This window comes from Osmerus mordax, chromosome 10 (genome assembly GCF_038355195.1).
Source record: "Osmerus mordax isolate fOsmMor3 chromosome 10, fOsmMor3.pri, whole genome shotgun sequence".
NCBI classification, from domain to species: Eukaryota; Metazoa; Chordata; class Actinopteri; order Osmeriformes; family Osmeridae; genus Osmerus; species Osmerus mordax.
The window spans coordinates 14733017-14752592 of NC_090059.1; the positions used below are offsets into that span (position 1 = coordinate 14733017).

The 19576-nt window shown below is 48.2% G+C and overlaps 1 protein-coding gene and 1 long non-coding RNA gene across 11 annotated transcripts; both read right to left on the reverse strand.

The window, feature by feature from the left end:
- Positions 1 to 5491: 5491 nt before the first annotated feature.
- Positions 5492 to 7772, reverse strand: LOC136949991 (uncharacterized). Its single transcript, XR_010877462.1, has 3 exons — positions 7633 to 7772; positions 5975 to 6050; positions 5492 to 5711 (listed from the first exon to the last, which is right to left on the reverse strand). It is a non-coding gene; the product is annotated as an uncharacterized lncRNA (long non-coding RNA).
- A 675-nt stretch (positions 7773 to 8447) lies between these two features.
- Positions 8448 to 19301, reverse strand: fbrs (fibrosin). Of its 10 annotated transcripts, XM_067244523.1 has the most exons (19): positions 18980 to 19301; positions 17566 to 18147; positions 16505 to 16690; positions 15973 to 16008; positions 15826 to 15855; positions 15660 to 15708; positions 15097 to 15451; positions 14756 to 14976; positions 14247 to 14539; positions 14090 to 14134; positions 13800 to 13895; positions 13466 to 13549; positions 13221 to 13259; positions 12755 to 12826; positions 12477 to 12648; positions 12198 to 12278; positions 11932 to 12018; positions 11601 to 11814; positions 8448 to 11465 (listed from the first exon to the last, which is right to left on the reverse strand). In XM_067244523.1, exons 2-19 carry the CDS (start codon positions 17872 to 17874, stop codon positions 9779 to 9781), a joined length of 4056 nt encoding a protein of 1351 aa, XP_067100624.1. In that variant the 5' UTR covers positions 17875 to 18147; positions 18980 to 19301; the 3' UTR covers positions 8448 to 9778. The 10 variants fall into 10 exon arrangements, with proteins under 10 accessions (XP_067100624.1, XP_067100632.1, XP_067100628.1 ...); XM_067244531.1 differs by having other exon boundaries at positions 14247 to 14488; positions 17566 to 19301; XM_067244527.1 differs by having other exon boundaries at positions 13466 to 13534; positions 13800 to 13883; positions 17566 to 19301.
- Between the last annotated feature and the right edge of the window lie 275 nt (positions 19302 to 19576).

A 19576-nucleotide genomic window follows, 5' to 3' on the forward strand; every position in this document is an offset into this window, starting at 1 on the left:
AGCAGTAAACCGGAGCCAGGCTCCTTCCCTGCAGCTGAAGCAGCCCTTGTTTTTGAATCATTGTTTACATCCACTACCTTCTGACAAATGTATCTATGAATGTGGGTAGCAGCAGCCGAACCTGAAAGCTGACAGGTCTAGCCAGTCTCTAACGGCAGTCTGTGACTGCTGCTAATGGATACACTAACAGAGGAGCCGCACAAAAGCTTTTGCATTTTGAGTTTGTCAGGGACAACATGTCCTTGAAAGCAACAATAACGAAAGACTGGGTAGTATTCAGATCAGCTCAACTCCACACAAAGACAACCCGAGCCCAATGGGGAAAAACACATGCATACACTGTAGCTATGACAACCAGGTTATAAAGAAATGCAGTTTTGATTGGTAGGTTGACGTGCGTGAGGTCCGGAGTGTTCTCACCGTCTTCATCTAGAGCAGACTGGAGAGGTTTCTTGGGAGAGGACACGGCTGCCTCCTGGGCCCCAGCAGGGGCCAGAGACTGACTCAGGAGGTCCGAGTATTTCTCAGTCTGGCCCACGATGAAGTCCAGCTGGAGATCCAAAGCCTTCTTCCTTTTCTCCTCCAGTCGGGACTGCTGCTTGTACTGCACCACCTGAGGATGGGGGGGAGGGGTGCATGAAGTCAGCCATTAGTGACAGGACTATACAGACAGTGACAGGGCTATACAGAGTGACAGGGCTATACAGATGCATGTGAGATGATGCAAAAACAAGTATGTAACTTTGCGCTGCTAGAGGCTGACTGTACCTTCTCTACGCTGCTCCAGAAGGCTCGGACCTCCTTGGCTATGTTGGAGGCAACTCTCCTGATCTTGGCGTGTTCATCCCTCTTTGCTTTCTCCTCCTTCTGTCTCAGGTCCTCGTGGTATCGCATCACCATGCGCACAACCTGCGACAAGAACACGACAATTGTAGTTTCTGAATTATGTTTTCGGATTGCAACATCCTTACCGCAGAAGAGGAATATTATCACCCGTTGATTCTCACCTTTCTAGCCACCCCTCTCTTCCAACGCCTTTCTTGGGCAAAGTCGGCAGAGAGCCACTGCATCTCTTCACACAGGTAGTCCCAGTGGACTTTGGGTCGAACCGGCTCGGTTAGACGAGTCAGGCGCTTCGTAGACCAGGATCCCTCCCGCTTTAACGAAAGGCTGCGATGCTCGATCTCTGCTTCCTGCAGGGCCGCAAAGAGAACAGAAAGAAAAAGAGAGAGTAAATATTCCAGAACAACAGAACCGCACAGCATAAAAAGTGCACCAAATTCTCGGGTTGGCATTTAGGACGAAATGATTTAGGGAGGCGGAGCAGTGCTCGGAACGGGAAACTCACGTGCTTAGCCTGCTCTGCCATGTCCGTGTGCCTCTCGTAGCGGGCTCGATGAGGGGTGGCCTGGTCTGACGGGGAGGCCCCACCTGGGCCCAGGGAGGGGGGGGAGAGGAACTTGCCATGGGGACCTCGGAGAGGAGAAGTCCTCCTGGAGATGTGGCTCCAGTCACTGGAGGAGGGGCCCGGGGAGAGAGAGGAGGTTGAAGGGGAGATGGGAGAGTCCCCTGGTGAGACCCTGTCTGCTATCCACTGGCGCACCTGAAACCAGAAGAGGGAAGACTAATTGTATGGGACCGTGAACAGTAAGGTAACACAATAGTAGGGAGGAAAACCTCCAAACATCAAGAGCACAAGGGAATCAACCACCCGATTTCTCAGCGTGAGAAATATCCTTTCAACTGTTCATAGGGTAACATCTGAATGCTGTGTTCCCAACCACAAGCAGCATTTAAAAATGGCGAATGAATTCCCCCATTCAGACCAATTGCAATCTACTGTGGAGCTTGTGATCTTAAGCATGGTTCTGGGGTGCATGCTGTAGGTGTGTCTACTGGGACAGGGGGGCTAACCCACCGCTTACCTTCGAGAACAGTGCCTTTCTGTCTCTCCTGCTCTGTCCATGCTGGAAAACACACATCGCTTAACATGCCTGTCAACTTAAAATCACTAAATTTAAACAAATGCAATCACACCTAGACGACATGAGCACCGCATGCAAGAAAATGGAGCAGCAGATTGAAGCACTATAGAATATGAAACTGTGGACACATGCAGGTATCCACTGGAATGCAGACGTGACGCCATTCTGAAAAGTGCTATCAAATTCAACGACCTCAAACAGTTTTACAGATTGCTTCCCTTTCTCTACAGCCTTCAAATAAATAAATAAAAACTCATAAACTTGCTTCTTTTTTTTTTTTTTATACATTATGCAGCCTAGAGCAGTACGAAAACTGGTGTTCAACATATAGTACATGAATTAAGCCTGTAGGACATACCTGATCAACCCGAGAAGCTCGTAATTCTACATGTACAGGGGAACCAACTGCTTCCTACAAACCTTTCAGTTTTTGCTGAACACAACTTATCATATTGATTTCACTAGAAAATAAATGAGCAACACAGAGAAGGGCTTTCTGGGCACCAGGGAAAAAACACACCTCAACCAATCAGCACCCTTATACGACACATCAAGCTGCAAAAAATGCGTTCCCCTCTTGGTACTTAGTAGCATAATTGTTCATTTGGCCAGCGCTCACACTGTTACAAATGCCTTATAAACGACTAGGCCCAAAGGAGACCACAGACAAGACTCTGAATTTGAAAAGAACCACGTAGGGGCTTGATACCTTGTTCTGTGCTGGGCTGGAGATTGCCATCCTGCCCGTGATCTTGCCCTCCGAGATGGACGCAGGCTCTGGTTCTGCTTCTCCCTCGCTGCTCTCCTCTTTGGGGCTGCAGGGCTGGCCCGGGGGCCTCTGGACGTCTGCTCCAGGTGAACTCCCATGCTCAAATTCCATACTCTCATCCATACTCGGAGAGCCTGTATACAGGCAGGGCTGGCCGAGAGAAGGGGATTCTGACAGGTTTTCATCACTGGAGGACCTGCAAGTGTTACTCTTTAAAGCACCCGTTGTTGAGGGAAGCTTAGGGGCGTAGAAGGGCTTGGAAGGTGTGGAGACATCTGGGGTGAGATGTTTCGATTGATGTTCCGATTTCAGCATGGGAGTTTTTGTCTCGGTTAAGGCCGCTCTGTCAGATTTGCTTTGCGTAGGTGTGAGGGGACGTAGCGGTGGCAAAGGAAGATGGTACGGTGTGTTGACGGCAGTCTGGATGCCGGCAGGTGCAGAAGCCACAGTGGATCCACTGCTGATCAGCTGTGTTTTGGGAAGGCACTCTACAGAAGTTGTGTCTGCCCCACGGCTGGACAGGATGGGCAGCGCGGGGGTGCTCTGATGACTGGACACCTCCACCAAAAAGCACGGGGGTTGTTTCAGGAGAGGAGTGTCTCCGTGTTTAATCAGGAGCAGCTTTGGGTCGATCATGCCAGAGGAGGGTTTGGAACAGGACGCTGTGGTCCGCCCAGAGTCCTCCACCGCCTGGGACGTCTCTGACAGACGCGTTGAGAGGTTTTTTCTGGTCCCTTCGTGAGAGGAAACACAGAGCTCAGTCTTTGGGGCGTTTAAAAGAGGGATGCCTGCAGCTTCTTTAGGGGCCTGCTTTTGCACCTCTGTATGGTGCAAAGTGGTCTGGGGAGAGAGGCCATAGCTGGTGTTTTTGACTGGACCCTGTGTGACTATTTCCATAGGGGGGACTTGAGACAGTGTACTGGCTGCTGCATCCACTTGATCCTCCAGCACCATCTGGGTGTCACTCATGCTCGTACGGTCAGAGACAGCCGAGCCGGAGACTAAACAATGTGTCGTAGCTTCAGTCAAGATGGGAGTGTCTGATACAAGAGCAGTTTGGACGTAATAAACCTCACTGGAGCTTTCGGCCTCTGTAGTGTCAGCTTCAGTTGATTGGATTCCTGGCTCCAAACTCAGCCCTCCGACATCAGCCGTCGTATCCTGTGTGGACTGACTGGGGTAGAAGTCGCTGGAACAAATCTCCATTCCTTGAAGTTGCGAATCGTGTTCTTCTGCGGTTGTACAATTCTCAGCGTGTGCGAGTGGACTGAACAAATTCACCTCGTAGCCTGGGGAGGAAGGCAATTGTGCACTACTGGCACAGATGGTTTCGGTAGCAACCTCTTCCACAAAGCCATAAATCTCATACGCCTCCGTCACTTGAGCGTCTATCATTTCAATGTCAGAATGAGTCTCTTCTCTAAAGAGCTTTGGTTCATCATCAGCAGCAGCCCCATAACCACTGCTACATTCCCCTTCTAACAGAAAACTCTGATTCACCTCAGAGTCCCTGTTGACACTGGTTTCTACCTCAGCCATAAAAAATCCTTGAGCGTCAGTTGAATCCACAAGATCAGAGATCAGGGATGTTTCCATACTGGGCTCTGGGGCAGGATTAGGTGTCTCAGCCCCAACAGAGTGTTCGGTGAGTCCTGAGCCTAGCTCAGTACGGGAGAGATGGATGGGAGAAATTGTAGTCCTTTCCTGTTGAGCAGGGCTGTTAGACTGCATGGTAAAGTTATACAAGTGGGTGTCTGTCTCCTCCATGGTCTCGTTCCTCTCCGCCTGTCCCACTGGGACTGACGGACTTCTCTGAATGTCGTCACTCTCCTCTTTTTCAACTCTGAAGTTAAGGGTAGAGTTTCCATTGCCAGTTGGGGTGTAAAGTCCAGGGTCTGTTCCCTCTGGGCTCGGGGTGCAGAATACATCAGTCGGTGCAGGTTGGCGTAGCATGTGTGTGTGTGAACTCCAGAGAGTGACTGGTTCTTGTCTTTCACTGTCATCAGGCTTTGTGGGCTCTGGTACTTTGTCTCCCTCCACCTCCGTTGATTCCTGCGTTTCCCTGTTGTCGTCACTGAAGTTCTGCCTGATGATTTGAGGCTCCACGAAAAGGTCAGTTTCTTTGCTCTCGCTGTTGCCAGATATGGGCTCTGGGAGGAGAGGCTGTTTAGAGTTTGGGTGAATGCCTGTTTGCTCCTTGACATCAGGCAGAGGTAGGTGGCTGGCCTGAACAAGCTGGGCCGTTTCGGAGTGCTCCATGCCTCTGTCTTCTGTGTGGTCTCTGACTGGATCAGGACTGGAGTTGAGGGGAAAAGGGGAGGCCACTGGGGAGGCAGTAGAGAAGATGTTCCTGTCTGTGTAATCGCCTTCAATTCCAGTCTCTGGTATATACTCCAAAGTCTCTCTTCCAGGGACAGTCTGTCCCGCTTCTGTTCTGTTGACAGCCCCCAGTCCACCAGCAGCACCTTCCTCCTGCACTGCCAGGCCTTGGCTTCGATCAGCTTGTGCTCCGTGAGTAACACCTTGCTCTGTGCCGTCTGTCTGTGTGTCTGTGAATACGTCAGAGTGAGGTGGTCTCCCTCTCGACGCCGTAGCGAGACTCGGGCCCTTAAGGGCTGATGAGGAAGTGCGTCCCGTGACACCGTCAGCACCACCGTCCAACGAGGACCCTTCTTCCAAACTCTCCTTAGAGTTGCTGTCGGGCTGAGTCTCTGTGGAGCTTCTCTCTTGGCTGACGGCGGCGGCGACGTCTCTTTCCGGGTGTGACGATGCCGTGTCAACCAGTGGCGGGAGGAGGGCAGCTGCGACCGGCTGCAGGGCATGCTGGGATGACCCGGCCACATTCTGCGCAGCCAGGGAGTTGCCACCCAGCACATCCACAGCCGGAGGGGTGCACTGCTGCACCGCCTCCTCCCCAGGGCTTCCTCCCTCTGTGTTTCCTCTGTTACACACTGCCCCTGAAGAGTAGAATACAGGATATTACTCTGATGTTTACGGTGGGTGAGTGAATGCACGTACAAAGTACGCAGCAAGTTACCATATAAACTATTTCTTTAGGTTATACATTACCTGTGTGCACACAGGACAAAATCTACAACTTGGCAGAGTGTGGCAGGAGGGACATAACAGGGTTTTTTACCCTGACCAACATTCACCTAGGGCAGTATGGCTTATATGTTCACTCAAGTCTGCATCAATGGTAATAAGAACCGCTTCTCACCTGTCTGAGGTGTGAGACACAGATCTTGTGTGCTTTCCACTTCCAGGATGCTGAGATTAAGGTCCCATCCACATATCTATGGAAACATTTATAGTGGTTAGTAACCAAAAAACAACGCATATTGGAAACACGTTAACTAATGTTTGCTTGGGTACGCTGCTTTGACAGAATTATTATGAAAATCAAGCATTGTAAACAAATAATGTACCGGTAACGTTAAACCATATCAAGGAATACCGCAAGTTTTTGGTTGTCCCTTTCCAATAACATTCGGACAGTCTTGTTTGGGGATATTGGGATCTTACTAGCTACACGAAGCTAAATAATCAGACCACCAACATTACAAAAATCACGGCGACTTAAGAGATAACATTACATCACTTACTTCGATGGCACAGGTTGTTCATTTATTTGACATTTAACCGGTCCACATCCACGTTATTGAAATCGGCTCGCGCTCACTTTCCAGCTAGAGAACAGGCACTCGGGCCTCATTCATTGCGGTCGTAACTAGCTAGCTAGCTAACTAATCTAGGTAACGTTATAGTTTCGTTTTTATTATCACTGTGACGCAAGCGACCATGAGGAAATCACTGAATTCTAGAAGCATTGGAAACCCACGTTTGTGACCATGTACCGCTTAGAATAACTGTTGATTTTTGTGAGCTAGCCAGCTTACTACAATAGCACCTCGCATTGATAGTTGATATAATAAACTGGCGCGAGGAGGTAGCTTGCGAGATTTTTAGCCAGCTAGCGAACTCGAATAGTTGGCCGGTGCATTCAACTGGGTGCGCACGCGCCACATCCCACTCGAAGTTATGTAATGTTGTAGATTGGCCTTTTAATTAATATGAGATATGCTTGTGGAAAACAACATTTTAAAAAGTCACATTAAACCCCGCTTCTCCATGCACTGCCGAGGGGAACAATCACTCGTGACGTCACTACGCGGGGTCAAATAGCAACCATAAAACTACATACCAAAATAATACTTAAATTAAACCACAGAATATGAATCATGTTTTCATTCATTTCAGTAGGAAAAAAATAAATAAACAACACTGCTATGTTTGATGTCTCGATATATTACCAATCACTACAAGGGGGTTTCAAGGGGGCTTAAGTGACACTACACGCAATCCTCCTGAAGCGACGGTTGTCTCCACAATCCAAAAGTGTGCATTTGCGTACTTGTCCTCACGGATTAAAGCGCATACATTGGTAAATGTACAGGTTAGTATCGGCTAAATGTTTAGAATCGGAAATGGCCAAATCTAGGTTAAAAGTTTCTGAATAATTGAGCCTCTATGATGGTGCTCTGATCATTTCTAAAACCTTGCGCGTGGTGCAGAGCAATTGACCGGTAACGCTAGGTCTTGGCAGCCTACACAGAACGGCTAGGCTACTTGGGGCAACATTACAAGTGCATTGTCATTGTGTATTAATCATTGGTGCGTTGAGAAATGTTGACTTGTTTTTCACTTGATAGTTTCAATAATTATGACCTTTTCAATAGCCATTTGTTTGGCTATGTCTCCATTTAATGTGATGGTTCTGTCTGTGCTTCTTCATAATACAATACAATCCCCCCTTGTGCCCCCCTACTTCCTCCATAGCCCCCCCTCTCACAGCCGCCATCTTAAGTTCCCACCTACCTGAAATTTCCGATCACTTTTCTTTTACTAAATTCTTGTTGAAGGAGTCGTCATCCGCATAAAATCGTACTCAATCCGTGATGATAGTATTCCAAACTGTCTCTCGGTACCCAACGAGGTACAGGTTGGTCCGTGGGAAGAAGTTAAAATACGGACCGAGGGAGAGTGGGTTCGGCTCGCCAAATCTAGCGGTAGCGGGGAGGAGACTTTAGACGCAGCGAAATGGTGGAGAACCACTGCTGACAGAGTGCAGAAGGAAGTGTTATCTCGCGAGAGGTTATTCAGCGCGCCACTTGAATTTTTTGGAGCACACGGAACGCGAGATTTATCATCTTTAAAGGCCAACATTAGACTCGACTAACCTCATCAAATGCGAATCGATCCTTTAGGAACTTGAGGCATCACGAATTGAAGCCTCAGTTTTGCACTCTGGTCCAATAACTTTCTCTCTGGATCTTTTCTCCAGTGTGTGTTGTAAAATTATTTGCGGTGGTAAACTTTGCTTTCAAGTGTTATTGCAGCCATCGATTATCTTTTCTTCGAAAGAACCTTGGATTTTAAATCTTGGTAACTGCAGATTTATTTAACAAAAGAACATTCGAATTTTTCTAAGAATTAGTCCAGCGATTAGGGAACTTGAATACTCAAGAGCGGTAGTGTAAGGTCCGTCATGCAGACTATTCAGAAGTAGGCTACGTTCATATTGTTTTGTCATTAACAAAGTTATTAAGTTGATGTTGAGTCATTTCTTTTAAGTGTTAATTTATATACAAATGAAGTTAAACAAACGAGACTAAAGCACAACCAAGTTACCAACAATTCATTTAATAATTAATCTTTGTGGTCTCTAGGAGAGGGGGTTGGAAAGGTATAAAATGGTCTTAATAAAATAATCGACCCAAATGTCTTTTCCACCTCAGTATACCCACTGTTGTCCTTTGACTCGTTTTTGAGTCATTTTCAGTGGTTCAGTACAGCAGACGTCCCATTCATCCATATAACTTATCTTTGTTCATGAAACATCTCTGTAAACTCTCGCAAGAGGGGGGGTTACATAGTCCCAAACGATGATTGGTACTACATGACACCAACACACAACCCCTCAGTGTACAATTATATTTAAAGGTCTGATCAATGAAGAGGCCAGAGGTTGTGACAATTGAATCTTGCATTCAGAAGCATCAGTGAATCAAGCCTTTACTTCTGGATGATTTGAAACAACTTTTACCTAACAGATAAGGGAGTGCATTGGTGATACCTGAAACAATGACAAATAACATAACAGTGAATATATTTATTACCATTATAGAAGATAATTAATGTTAACAATAATAATTACAAAGGCATTTTCACTATTCTACTATATTCTGGTCCTGCTCATATAGAGTCAGAGAGGAGAATGGGAAACAGTTTCATATATACGTTTTAAAATATTGTGTCCACCCCACAATGAAGTACAGTTCATATCATCCACTGAAAAAGAAGGTGAAGAATCTCATGTAAAAAAAAAAAAAACTTTGCAGAGGGGGGAGGTCATTTTAGGGAGAGGCGGTGAACTGAGGTACAGGTGCTTACTGTCCTTAAGAGACTTAGAATCTTCATGTTTCACCAATAATCTGTCTCCTCACAACTCTAGACGAAAAGGAAATCATTCAAATACACCAAGCCGCCCCTCCATATTCTTTTGCACAAAAGTCAAACAGGGTTGATTAACGCAAAGGGCTTCATATGATCCCAAGAGTTAAAAAAAGAAAGGATGAGCCAGTACATACAGAAAGTGCACCTTCCTCTGCCAAACCTGAAAAGGCTCACTTAACATCATGTTAAAACTGAAAAAAAAAAAATCTCTGCCTCTTCAAACAGAACTACCATTATCGCATATCATACAGGATTCCCGACAGCATTCTTAAAATAAAATACACTAGGATGCACAGAAATCATGTACCATTGCACTGATAGAACCATTGTGGATAATATACTGAGTCATTCTGGCAAGTCACAATTTTCCTCCCAAGCCAATCACACGCATCCTTTGAGAGCTGGGGTATACAGTTTGTGAGAGGGGTCTCCTCCTGTCAGAGAGCGGAGTAAGAGCAGCACAGTAACCCTGACATTTCCCCTCGACCACCTCAGACGAGTCCCAGTACTATCTGGATTCCCCATCTTTGTGGGTGCTGTACAGAGCCAGGTCACCTGGGCCGAGTCTGGAGCCGCGAGGAGGGGTGGCGGATCTGCTAGCCACCGAGGGAATCAGGGGCGGTGGTCCCCCGACAGACAAAGCTCCCACAAGGCCTGCAGGGGACTTACCCAGGATGCCGTTGGGCATGTGGTGCGGGTGCAGGGCCCCGATGCGAGAGTAGAGGCCAGGGTGGTGGGGTGAGGGGTTGGAAGCTCCGGGCTGGAGGTGGGAGTGAGAGAGCAGGCCAGGGTGGAGCTGCTCCAGGTGGGCAGCGTGAGAGTGGTTTTGGAGGTGGGCGCCGGAGAGGTGCGGGTGAGAATGCATTCCAAAGTAACGTGCCCTCTCAAAGTCTTCCCTCATGATTTGGGCTCGCTGCTCCTCATCCATGAGGCTGCCGCTGGGAGGTCCCAGGTGGGGAGGCCTGTCGAAGTGATGGGCCATCAGGCCAAACTCCTGCCGTACGGAGGTGGGGGCGGAAGAGGTAGAGGTCTGGGGGTGGTGAGGGTTGGCCCCGACTGCGGCCGCCATGGCCGCCGCCCTCTCAGCCTCCAGGAAGCGCTGGGCATGCTGGTGCTGGAGCAGCCGAGCCAGGTGGGGATCGGAGCGTAGGGCCAAGTGGGGGTCTGAACGAAGGGCCAGGTGGGGGTCAGAGCGCATCGCCATAGCTTCCCTACGCTGCTGTTGCTGCTGCTGAGCTGCCAGCTCCCTCCAGGGGTCCCATGAGGGGAAGCCATGGGGGTGCTGGGGGTGCCCCTGGGGCGGGCCATGGGGGTGAGCGGCAAACCGTTCCCCTCCTGGACCAATGACCAAGCCCCCAGCGCCGGCCGCGCTTCCCAGGTAAGCCTCGATGGCGGCCTGAGCCCTGGAGCGCTCCAGCAGAGAGAGGTGGTGGTGTGAGGGTTGATGTGAGGGTTGGTGTGAGGATTGGTGTGAGGGTTGGTGTGAGGGTTGGTGTTGGGTGGGAGGAGGCAGGGGTACCCCAGGTGTGGGCGTCAGCGAGTGAGAAGAGGAGGAAGGGGTGGCAGAGCGATGGTGGTGTGGGCGGCTGTTAGGCCTGTCGTAGTTATGGCTGGGCACGGGGGGAGGCGGCAGGGAGATGGGGATATGCTCTGGCTCCTCTTTCCGCTCCTCTTTGACTTTGACTGGAGGGAGGAGGGAGGGTTTGGGGACGGGGGTTGTGGTCCGGTCAGGCTTCTTGCCCTGGGACAGTGAGGTGACAGTGGCAGAGGCCGAGGATGAGGCAGGGGGGCCCGCATCTCTTTGGGAGGGACGGGGGGATTCGTTGTGGTGGCCATGAGCAGCAGAGGGCTGCTGCTGTCGGGGGTACAGGTCCAGGGGAGAGGGCGCAGAGGGGCCAGAGGGTGGGGGAGTGGTGAGCACCGAGGAGGAGGAGGAGCGTGGCCTATCTCGGTCCGCTGCCAAAGAGGAAGTGCTCGGTGCTCTCGATGATACGGTGTGGGGAGGTCTCTTGTCCCCGTCTCTGTCTCTCTCCCGGTCCCTGCTCATGCTGCGGTTCAAGTCCTCGCCAGGCCCGTTCGCTGCCATCGGACCACCGTGCCCATTCATGTGGGAGACGGGAGTGTTGCTGCGGAGCTTCAAGGGAGGGGCCACCGGCGACATTCGCACTGGTGGCCGACCATACAGCATGTTGTCCCTGCAAGAGAGAAGCATTGTGAGGAGAGGAGAAAGATGACTGGGCAGTGGGTAAGATATTCCGAGGTTCAAAACACCCAACGTCAAGCTACAAAAGCTGAGGAGGATCTCCTGTGATACGGTGTCATTGATGTACCTGTCTTTTTCGTCTTTGATGTGAAGGATTTCTCTCCTCTCCATCTCCTTTCCTCTGTCTCTCTCATCCCTCTTGTCAGCCCCTTTGGCCCAGCTCGGCCCTGCGGTGAAGTTGGGAGGGCCACCGTGCAGGCGATTCCAGGGGTCGTGAGGGTTGTTCAGGCCCCCAACCACACCGGCAGGAGAATCCTTGTGGCCAAACACTGAGCTGCTCGCTGTAACAGTCCAAATAAAAAAAACACGTTATTACGGGTTAGCTTGTGCAAACCAGTTATGGTTCATAGTTCAAGGCACGGCTTGTCTTAAGAGCATGATTTCTTTTTTTTACGTACCCAGTGTGGGGCTGCCCAGTCCTCCAAAGGCACTGGACCCCAAGGCTCCCAGAGGGGTGAAGGGGGGTGAGCGGCCGTAAGGGTCTGCTACACACACCAAGTAAAACAGAGAGGGAGGTGGAAGGTCAGTTATGAGTAAACTGTGTTTTGCATGGCCTTCAGATATGGTACAGAATAAAATCAATCCGTGGGTGAGTAAACAAGCCCGAGGAGAAGTCTGTTGAGTGTACACCAGACAGACGTGCCCCTTTCAAGGAGTCTCTTACCCATGTGTGCCCCCGGAGTGAGGAAAGAGGAGTGGGGCGTGGATGGAGGGATGAAAGGAGATGAGGACGGATTGACTCCACCTGTGGGGAGAGAAGAGGCACCTCAATGCAAACCGACAAGATCAAACTGCTCAGACATGACACCTCTGTATAGACGACACATCAGGCCCCATACGATTACACTTACAAGTGTAATCGTACAAAAAAAAAAGTACATTTCTCCCTGGGCATCAATAAAGGACCTACTATTACTAATACCAGACTAGAATCTTATCTTACTTAGTGAAGGCAGATGCCTACCAGGGGCTGTGAAGAGGCTGGCAGGCCTGGTGAGGTCATGGGCAGGGGGAAGCCCCCCTCCCAGAGGACCCAGTCTGGGGTCTCCTGCTCCCGGAAGACGAGCGAGCAGCTCATTACGGAAGTCCAGCTTGTGAGGGTCCGCATGCATCAACTGAGAGACCAGAGAGACCAGGGAGACCATGAGAAACATGACAGATGCAGGGTTATATACATTTCCCTAACGGGGGTTGTGATCCAGGTTAATTGTAGAAACGCACCTTTACTTTCTTCTGATGGCTTAGAATCATCCAGGCCACGTGCACATGCATAGCACACCACTTCCCTGGCTTCTGTATAAGAGGGAAACACAACATTATAGACTGATCCTCAGTGACTCGGGTTAAAGTCGCACTCCAGGAGTCAGATGCCACTGTCATGTAGACTATTCTTCTGTATTGTACTGCCATCAAAACAAGAAGAGGATTTCATGATCTTGAGGAGAAGTAGAGATTAGTAAAGCAAATATCAATCACTTGTATTGGTCAGTGCAGTTTTCCTGTAACATTTTAAGCATGAGTATGCAGCAAGAACGAAAGTGAAAAATATATTCTGCAATATTACACATCTGTGTGCAAGGGCATTTCATTGATCATTCAAATTGATTATGATCCAGAGCAAGTGAGTTAAAGAGTTAGAAATAGTGAGAGAAAAAACAGGATTTAAAAATCATCAGTTTTTGCTTACATTACTGACTTTCAACGATGTCCCAAATGGATCAGTTAGCTAAAAGAGAACAGATTCGTAAACCGTTTTGGTTAACACATTCCACTCTTTATGACTATGTTTATATTTATACACCCACTAGGGCCCCATGTCTTGGTGCATCATGGCTAAGTGATCGTGACTCAATCGGTACAGTAAAAAAAGAAAACTGTCATCTACAATCATCCGCACAATCAAGATGTGACAGGTTCAGTAGACGTCCTTACCCGCGGGTCTTTAGGCTGCAGGTGGTGAGGCACAACTCCCAGCCGAGCGTTCATCTCAGGACCTGTTCCCTGGGGGACAAGAGGCTGTCACACAGCACACTTTGAGCTGAGATCCACACAATGCACACAGTCTAAGTCAACACCAATATTAAAAAATCCGAAGAAACTAAAGATATAAATAGGATCTACTAAATGAGTGCATATAGACAGTCCTCTTTCATAAACAGGCAGAATTCTAAGATGGTGGTTGCTATGAAACGCCTGTTATCTGAACAGGCATTTTGACGGCGCAAGGGAGGCAAACAGTAAATTGACTTATTGTATCGACTCTCACCTTAGGCTGGAAGGCTCCTTGCAGAGAGCCGAAGGGCCCAGCAGGGGGGATCACTGGCTGGATGCCTGGCACTGAAGGAGGGTACTGTGGAAAGAACTACATCAGCCACACACAAACAGAAACTGGTTAAAACCAGTGGTGCCTTATCTAGTAATATACCCATAAAGCCTATAAAAGGGTATGAAAAAACTGAAACTGACTCAAAAGTGGCGCAGTCAATTTCAGACCTCTCAGTCTTTTATTAGGTAATAAAGGTCTGTCGTGCGTCAGTAATATGAATGGGAACTTACAGTGTGTCGGTAGAGCCCCTCCATCTTGCCAGCATACTTCTCAAACTAAGAGAGGGAAAAGGATTGGTTACATCACCTGTAGAATGTTTCATGGCTGGCCTGAACTCTGCCAGACACTCAAGTTTCAAGTCTGTCTGACCCCAAATTGTTGTCTTACCAGAGGCGGTGCTGTTGCTGTAGGGTGCAAGAAAGGCGTGAAGTGTTGGTGCGTGTGTGTGTGCTGGTGCTGGTGATTGTGCTGATGAAACTGGAAGGCCAAGGGCTGGATGCTGGGCTGGGCCTGGGACGTCCTGCCGGAGGAACCGGAGCTGGAGCTGGAGGCTGACGGCCCACCAGGGGTAGAGCGCCCCGCCCCGCCGTTGGTCTCCGCCCCGGGGACACTGCGCCGGCCCTCTCGCTCTTGAGAGGCGAGGAAGTGAGAGTTCAGACCCTGACGCAGCAAATCCTGGTCTGTAGTACGAGGCAGGTGTGAAGAGGAACTATGAGGATACGGACCTCGACTGCTTTCGGTTATGCTAACTGGCACTACGCTTCGCTGGGTGATAAAGACTAAGACTGTATATGACTGGAAAATGACTACAACCCCATTCGTTTTCTACTTTGAACAACATTTATACAGCGTTAGTACTCAAGCCATGAGGATAGAAGAACTGCGGCTGACTGTACCTGCAGCTGCGTGGGCGGACACCTGTAGAAGGGGGGGCGGCGGGGGGAGGCCGGGGGAGGAAGTGAACATGGAGCCGGACCCTGCTCGTGAGGGGGGGCGCAGAGATCCTGAGGAGCCTGGACCTCGTATGAGGGACAGGGCCATGCTGGAAGAGGGTGTGGGGGGACGCAAGGAGGAAGATGCACTGGATGACGACGGCGGCTTGACTGAGGTACCGCTCCTGCAAAAGACAGCATTTGTGAATTTCACATTTCACAAACAGCCCACTGCGTGCGTAAGAGGGACGCGTTTCCAAAAGGCAAAAACCCCTCGACACTCGAAGGTGACGACCAACACCGACCTGTTGCTGGTGCCCATGTTGTAGATGGAGTGGGGCCGTCCAGGGAAGGAGAGGAAGGGCTTGTGTTTGGAGAGCGAGGGGTTGGGCTCGTGGCGCTGGTGGAAGCCGTTGTTGCCGTTGAGGTGGCTGGGCCGGGAGGCGGCAGTGGCCGGGGAGTGAGAAGGCAGGCAGGAAAAGGAGTAAGAGGTAGAAGAGACAGGCTCGGGGTGAGGCGGCTCCAGGCTCCTCTCCTGACTGCGCTCGAGTCCAGATACGCACGGGGTGACCATGAGCCGGGACAAGCCACAGCGCGCTGGAAGGGGAGGGCAGCCTTTGGCCATAGAGGAGGCCATGCTCACAGGGGTAGGCTCCATAACTTAGGACGGAGAAGCAATCATTAAATTAGTAGCCAGTTTATCTAGAACAGGAAGTGGTCTAGACAGCAATGCTATCGACTTAATAAGAGTGAGGTTTTAAAGTAGATTTTACAGTGTGCAGTGTGAACATTTCCAACAGACGGTTGACTGCACCCAATCAATCCATCACAAGAATAGACTTATAGAGGCATAAAGCAGTAGTTTTACCTTTTCTGGTACTGACAGTGAATGTCGGATCCATATCATTGTCAGATGCCTGGAATACAAGAGGAAACACACAAAATTAAAAAAGGAAACTATGACAATACCAAATGCAATATAAATAACAAAATAACAAAATAACAGTAAGTGATTTGAAGTAGGCAGCACCCACCTTATCTGCTGACTCACTCTCTGTGTCACACTGAAAAAGGGCATAAAACATCAATTTAAAAAAAAAAATGAACATCTTTATACAGAGCTACATTTGGAGTCTAGACAGGGCATTGTTCAATGTAAAATGCTATGCATTATAACTCACAATGTAGCCAGTCTCCAAGAGCAGAATCGCTCCACCCTAAGGGAATCATTACAGTGTTATATTATTGCCACTGACATTCAACTTCACCTCTGAATACTGGTAAAGTCCAACTATATACCAATGCATGTGTATAACTGGTCAACAGCAGAGCAGGTTCAGTGTATTTGAAGCCTCACTATAGTTAATGTTGCCAGTCTAAGTTCTTAAAATGATACAAGACTTGTATTTAGTAATACAACGTGTACATACACTTAAGCTGTTATCTTTTCAGCAACTTCACAACACATAATCGTTGTATCACAAAAGGCAAGCAGCACCCATCCTGTTACAGTTCCAAGGATGTGTTGGAACTATACAACAGGTGTGTGCAAGCCTGTTCCCAGTAGGTCATCTAGTGTGAACTCTTAGGCTACGCACACTTCCAAGTGTGAGAAGGTCAGCAGAAAAAAAAAAACAGATTCAATAACCACACACCGAAAAACGCAACAACAACCGTTACACGTCACAAAAAGCCAATCGGTTGTTTCCGAACCTTCACATTTGTCTTTCTTCTCTTCTTTCTGTTCCTGTTCCAGAAACTGCGGGAATAGCTGGGTGGGGCCCCCTCCTCGGCGTCTGTGAGGGGCCCTCTGCCGTTCTCCTCCGGGCTCCTCTTTCTCTTGCTCGCCCTTCCCATGAGCATCGCGGCACGCTGGGTAGGCTTCAGAGAACAGTCCATCTGAGAAGAAGAGAAAAACAGCTGTGTTTACATACAACTGCAAACAATTAGCCTGCTACTGCGCTGGAAACAACGTACCCTGTGTGTTGATTGACTTCCTGGTTATTTCCCACACAGATAAAAACATATAATTGTTGGGGAAAAGTTAACCCATAGCTGGACTTTTTTAGTGGAAGGTTTTAGGTTATGTTGAATATGAAGTATTTCAAGAGTTAGGTCAGTTAACTGGATGCAATGGTGTTAGGTGCTGACATTTTAAAGCTACTGAGAGGGTAAAGAAGGCTAAGGCACCATGACAAGTGGCTCAGTTTCATTACTCCTCCCGTGTTCCCATGTTCAGTTACTTAGTGTAATTTAAATGACTGTTCATAGGAACCGATCAGTTCATCAACAATGGGTGCAGAGAGGACATGGATAATTCAGGAGGAAAATAGTTCAATTTATCCATCTATTAAGACCCATTAGAGGACATTGCTGTGGATCTAACATTTACAGTGGTTGTTGATTGGTTCACCTGCTCCAATTGCAACCTTAAAGGGTATTGGATTGGTAGTGCGGTGCTTAGCTTACTTAAATCGAGTCAAGTGTTGCATCTAAGGAAGAACAAAATGCCTGAACACCCAAATGACGTCTCAGTGAAAGGCCTAAAATGACATTGGTTGTTTTAATTGTATTGACATTTTAGATAAATTATCAACTAACGAATTAGAGATGCATGCTTCATGTATATCAGTCCGATGGATTTTGGAAACGCCGATTCGAGTCTAGATGTTAGGGTTAGTCACAGGTTACTTAGCGTTAATGTCTGTGTTGTGAATGTAGCAGCATTCCATCATGTCTGGGTTGTCTAGTCTGGGGATTGTGTGCAATCTTACCTCTAAGGCCTCCAAGCTGATGAAGCTGGCAATGGCGAAACCATCGATGATGTCCTCTTCGCAGGACACCGATTCTCGCTTCCTCCGCCGCGGAGGCCTGTGCCTGACACCGGGAAACGCGGGTCGACATACTCTACCCCCGGGACCTAAAACAGAGTTTGCTCCGCAAACCTCCCGGTCCGAGCCCGAGGAGGGAGATGTGGCCCGTTGATCAGCGAGGTCTACTCGTCTCCTACGCCGTTCTCTGTCGCGCTGAGAACGGGACCGTCGGCTCTGTCTAAACCCACCGCTTCGACTCGGACCGTCCATGTCAAAACAGCACCTATTCCCAGTCCAATCGAAGGCACTTTTTAAAATCCTGGTCCGGTCGAAGGCACTTTGCTTAACCTCAAAATTACCACCACCCCACAGGCCCACACAGGAGCCCCTGTTTAAAATGGCGTTAACAGCAGCAGTCTATTATTTTGCGTCCTTTGAGAACATTATAGAGGCCTCAGAGCCTTTCACTCTGCAAATTCTGAATGTCATGTCAGCTCACTGGGATGCAAACTTCTTTCCACCGCAGAATGTATATTGCTGCTTCTGTTCATGGGGAATAAGTCCAAATGTCAAGACATGGCTTTTCTGTCTCAAAGAATGTGTATGTAAACACAGATGACAAGCGTTAGCATACCGACAAAGCACTGACGTTTAGTTGGTTAACTAAAACATACAGGCGAAATTAATATTTCAAAACCACGTTATAAGAATTTAAACATTAAGTATATACTCGGAATATTCGAAACGCAACCTTCCCCTGAACTCCACAAATTTAGGCACGCGCCGTCAAATAGCAAAATAGCCTAGCTTGCTATCTTACAGCTAGCTAACTAGATGCCACTGTCAATTCACAGGAGTAGATACACATGGCTTTATAATGAGTTTGTTACCAACAGCTATAATTAGATATCTGCATGAAAGCTATGAGCTCATAGATCGTATGGACTTACCCTGTGCTAAGATTATCTGGTGATATGTTTGCACAAGCTCCACTAGCTAGCTGTCCTTTTGGTAGGTTGCTTAGGCAGCTATGGTTAGCTAGCTGATTACCATGTATTTCGCGACTTCTATGTACTACACAGCCAATAACGTTAATTCGTTGATAAAGAAAGAAATGTTAATAAAACGTAACTGAAATACGCAGGGGCAGACAATACATAAATTATGTGACTATTTAGACAACTAGCTGATAATATCCTCCTGCAGCTGGATGCATTCTTTGACGATGATGGGCCCAATACAAATGGTTGAATTCGCATCAAAGAAAGGCGTAGCTAGCTTGCTAATGCTAAACAGCTATCTAATCCACAAACAAAAAGCGATTAATTGTTTAATACCAAGCCTGGAGTTATGTAATGACTGTTTTGCCACCCACCATTCGTGTGCTATCGACGTGTTTGTTCCTACATCAATTTGTTTTCGCACCAGATCCATTAGGCATTAACAACGAAATTATTCAAGGCCCAACTAAAGCCCCGGTCTTGATTTCCATTCACTAGAGTGTTGACCCAGCCTCTCTAGGCTAGGCACCTCCTTCAAGCAGTCCACTGTAATCCAATGTGTCGAGGGAAGTACAAATTCTTGCCGGCGTTTCCGGTTGAGCCGAATATCAACTAACCAAAGTCCTCAAGTGTATTGAAATTAAATATTACAGTTATCTTTCTGTTATTTCGTTGATCTTGAAAACTATCTTAATGAAGATTTAGGAGACGCCAATGGTGTCAGCGGCAGTGCATTGTGTGCTACGGCGAACTGTCTTCCTCTGTAATCATAATAGTTGTGAATCGTTGCCATTGCAAGTACATTACTGCCTCCAAGTGGACACAGTTGGTCTTGGTCAATACACAACTATTATTTAACATTTGTAGGGCGTGAAGACTTGATTGTCAAATAGTGGCTACACGTAATATATCTTTCCATATATCTATCTATATATATATATATTTAAATCTATAATAATGACCATCATACT